The sequence below is a fragment of the Alligator sinensis genome, unplaced genomic scaffold (assembly GCF_000455745.1).
Source record: "Alligator sinensis unplaced genomic scaffold, ASM45574v1 scaffold1295_1, whole genome shotgun sequence".
Classification (NCBI taxonomy): Eukaryota; Metazoa; Chordata; order Crocodylia; family Alligatoridae; genus Alligator; species Alligator sinensis.
The window spans coordinates 103,946-108,129 of record NW_005841880.1 but is presented as its reverse complement, the minus strand read 5'-3'; the positions used below and the strand labels follow the sequence as shown (position 1 = coordinate 108,129).

At 70.1% G+C, this 4,184-nt stretch overlaps 1 protein-coding gene across 1 annotated transcript in view; it reads right to left on the bottom strand.

Moving 5' to 3' along the window:
• YJEFN3 (YjeF N-terminal domain containing 3) overlaps positions 1-3,855 on the bottom strand; it is an 8,148-nt gene extending 4,293 nt beyond the window's left edge. Inside the window, exons 1-3 of the mRNA XM_025196339.1 lie at positions 3,725-3,855; positions 2,730-3,305; positions 2,206-2,314 (exon numbers count right to left, since the gene is read on the bottom strand). Coding sequence (XP_025052124.1) covers positions 2,206-2,314; positions 2,730-3,305; positions 3,725-3,855 — 816 coding nt within the window. The remainder of the gene's footprint in view (positions 1-2,205; positions 2,315-2,729; positions 3,306-3,724) is intronic.
• Between the last annotated feature and the right edge of the window lie 329 nt (positions 3,856-4,184).

The window sequence follows — 4,184 nt, the reverse complement described above, 5'->3', positions numbered from 1 at the left end:
CGCGGGGCCGGCGGCGCGAGGAGCTCCCCGCACGGCAGCAGTGGGACCCCGGCGCGGTAAAGGGGTCCTCGGCGCAGCTCGGGGCTCCCCAGGGGTCTGTTGGGCTTCTCCTCCTGCACGTGACGCTCCCTGACCTTGGGCATCCTGCACGTCCAGCCCCTAGCGCGCTGGCCCCGGGCTCGAGGCCACAAAAACACGAGCTGAGCCACACAAGGGGTGGGACGCCGCGCCCAAGGGTTTGTCGTCTCCTGCCCTTGATGCGACCCAAAGGCTTTGAGATCCCGAGTCGCTCGGTGAGGGATGGGTCTTGAATTGTTGCCGCGACTGCAAGCTTTCTGCTCCATCTGTACAGCTCCGAGCGCCGTGGGGCTCGGGTTCAACGAGGCTAGACCCGGTCACGTGCCAGCACGGAGGCAGGGTGCAGCTGAAGATGTCCCTCCCCGGCTCCACCTCTGCGGTCCTGCTCCAGGAACGTGTCCCAAGCCCCACGGCGAATCTGCTGCCAGGAGAGGGGAGCACGCCTGCACCCTGGTGCTTGGGGGCTGGCGGATGGACCCTTGCTCCGCTTGGCCCTTCGGCCGGCCCCGGCTCCCCGTCCCGGGCGGGACGCAGGCTGCAGCTCTGCCCTAGAGTTAACACCCCGAGATCGGGAAAGACTGGGCTGCGCTCGCGCCCCGTGTGCTGCTCCCCAAACGTCTGCTTTGTGGCTCAGGAAAGGCTCCCGCGTCCCGAGAGCAACGGGCCCGGGTTTGCCTCTTGCCTTCCTGCCGAGGGAGGGGGACGGCTTTGCAACAGCCTCTGGAGGAGAGAGACCCCGCAGCGCCGTCCTGCCAGGGGCCTGGAGCATCTCGGTGTTGACGAAGGGGGTTTTATTGGTACCAAGTTTCAGGTCTGCGTGAACGCGCCGAGGCCGCGGTTTCGGGGCCAGCGCCCAGCTCCGAGGCCAAAGCAGTTAACCTGGCAGCTCTTCAGTCGGTGCGATCCTGAGGCGAACGGCTTGGAAACGGGCTGCGTTTTCCAGCTCTTGTGCAGAGAAGACAATGCCCTGCTCTGCCTCGCTGCCGGCACTTGCTGTTGTCACCTAGTCCTGCCCCAGCCCGAGACGCCCGTCGGAGCCGCCCGGCTCGGCGCTGGCATTTACTTATTGTCGGCTACTGGACAAGCGCGGTGTGCGCCAGCTCGCCGAGAGGTCGCAGGGCCGGAGGGAGGCTGCGATGCAGCTGTGCAAGGCTCGCCCGCCCGCCCGCCCGGGGCCCGGCGCACGGCTGGATAGGGCGCCTGGCACGGGGCTGGCGAGCCTGGCGGTGACCGACCCTCCGAGGCCTTAGCCGGGCACGCGATGACGGCCGGGGGAGCCGGGCTCTGTCGTGGGAGCCGAAGCCTATTTTTAAAGTGGTTTGGTCCCCGGCCAAGGCTTGGAGAGAACCGGCCTCCGGACTTCGCAAACCGGAGTGGAAGCTGATGCTAATTGAGAGCTCGGTTTCCTGCAGAGAAGCTGTTCTGCAGCCTGGGCCGGCCGGGGCGCCTGCTTCCAGGGTGGGTCCCATCCCGGCTCCATCGGTGCCGCCCGGGACGCATCCTGCACGCGCCGCAGGGGGCTCTGGGCCGCCCTGCCCCGCACGCGACTGCTGCTGCCGGCCGGAGCTGCCTGCAGGGCGGCGGAGCCGGCTCGGCCAGGGGCCAGGCGCAGCCGCTGCGAGGGTGCCCTGCCGTTTCTCCGCAAGAGCCGGGAGACGCGGCCTCGCCCGCCCGCCCGCGTGGCTCGGGAACCTGGAGACTTGGCAGCGGCTGCGGAGACGGCTGTTCACACCTGGCCCGGAGGCAGGCCGCACCCCAGAGCTGGGCGCGTGTTGGGGGCTGGAGAAGCAACGTGTCTGTCGCCTGCGCGCCTGGGGCTGCCCCGGGCGGATGGCGCTGTGTCGACGCAAGGCCGTCGCAGCCGGGCCGCGCAGCGTGCAGGGATCCAGGTGCTGCAACCGGCAACTGAGACGTGGGCCTCGACTCTTCTCCGCGGCGGCTTTGCAACCGCCCGCTGGGGCAGCCGGGAGGCGGACAGGCCTGCGCCCGGGTTCAGGCCGGTTCGACCCCCTGGTCTGGTCTTGCTCTGCCCTGTTCCTGTTGCAGTGGGAGTGCGTGCCCATTGCAGGGGCCCTGCCCGGCACCGGCACCCGCTCCCGCATGCACCCAGCCCCGTCCCGCTCTTACCTTGGTCACGGCCAGGGCGCAGGCATGGCCCCAGATCTCGATCAGCTGCTGCTGGCCGAAGCGGTAATCCTCCAGCAGCTCCTTCTCCAGCGCCTCGGCCTCCTCCCGGCTGCAAAGCAAGAGGCAGAGGCTCAGGGCGGTGCACGGGCGCTCGCTCTCCCACGCCCCAGCCAGCACAAGGGTCCCGTGAGCCTGCGCAGCCTGCCGGGGGGAGCGCTGGGGTCCCACCTGCCGTCGGACCCAAACCCCCCGGCAAAGAAGCTCTTGCAGGCTCCACGGGGAGCCTCCGACAACTCGCCTCCAGACCCGCGGCCTTTGGCCCCCCGCGTTGCGGCCCCCAGGCACCGGGGAGCTGGTAGGCGAAGCGGGTGGCTCTGCGGGGGTGCGTGTCCACGGCCCCCCGCCCTGCTGCTCCAGACCCCTGAGACAGGCAGGGGCCTGACAGGCCCCCTCGCCCCAGCATCGGGTCGGGACGCTGAGGCTGGCGGGATCCAGCAGCGCTGGAGTGGCAGGAAGATGAGCACCTGCGCGATGCCAGCCCCCCGGCGCACGTCCTGGGTGCCGAGGACGCCACCGGATGCCAGGCTTGGAGTCCAGGGAAGCGGCGGGAGGAGCAGAGCCGCCGTGTGCAGGGCCGTCGCTGGAGCGGATGGTCGCAGGTGGGTGATCCCCGTCGCGGGCACGTCCTGGACCCCGCGCTCCCCCTGGACTGGGCCTGAGCTGGCCGAGGAGCAGGGGCCCTGGTGTGGCCCCCGCAGCCCCCTTCCCAAGCGCTGGCTGGGTATCCGGAGACCGGCTGCGGGCGGCTTGACGTGGGGGCCAGGGTTATGGTGCCCGCTGGGGTCGGGTCGGAGTCGCTCCGGGGCGTTGTCCGTGTGCAGGGGACGCGTGTTCCCAGCGCTGCCTGCAGCACACGGCGCCCCGACTCGGGGGGCTCCCACCCTCTGGGCGTGGGACGTCCCGGAGCCGGGGGCTTTCCAGATCCTCTGGTGCCCTCTAGCGAATCCCAGCCCGGGACCGGCCCCGAAACCCAGGCAGGGAGGGACCGGCGCAGCACGAGGCAGGAGACCGCGGCCGTGAGCTCTGTCCCGGGTCGGGGCCTGCAGCCGGCCCAGGACACCGTCCAGCCGGCCCTGCTTGACCTCGCTGGGTCTCGGCGCGTCCTCGGCCCTGGGGCGCTCGTCCCGGGACGGCTCCAGGGGACGTGGATCCATCCTCTCCCACCGGCTGCCTTGTCTGCTGGGCTGGGACGCTCTGGAGCTCCTGCCCCAGCCGTACAGCGCCGGGCACGGCCACGTCCCGTCCCAGTCGTGTGCCTGGCTGGGGCGAGCTCTTGTGCCTGGTTGGGCCTGAGCTGCCCCGGCCCCAGGGAGCAGGGACGGGCAGGCGTGATGCCGGGTGCTATTACACACTTGTTTGTGCAGGGAACTAGTCTTTCTTGTGCAGGGTCCTGAGATTGCCGGAGCCTCCTCCTGTGGAAGCGGCCGCGGGGAAGCAAACACGGCCGCGCAGGCCCCACCCGTGGCCGCGGGGCTCTCCCGGGCTGCGCCAGGCTCTGGGGGCCGACGGCGACTTGGCTTCTTCTCCTCGCTTTTTAGCCAGTGCCAAGACGGAGCCGAGAGCGGCAATTAGTGTTCCCGCCCCTGCCATTACCGCCAGCTGCGTTGGCGCGCTCTCCCTCCCCGCACACAGCGCCCATTACCGCCCGGCTTGGCGCCAACAAAGTTTTCTACTTCTCGGCCAAGAGGACCGTTTCCGTTGGCTTGTGCTGCCCAGCGGCGCGCGGGTCGTCCTTGCTCGCCCTGGCGGCACCGGGAGATGGCACTTGGTGGACCAGACGCAGACCTTCCCGGCGCGACCGTTCCTCTCCTGCCCCGCGCGTGCTGCTTAGCAGGGCAAGGGTTAGCAGTAATGGCCCCTTGCCGCCACCCTTAGGGTTCAGAGTGAACGGGCCCAAAAGACAAGGGGAGCGGGTTAAA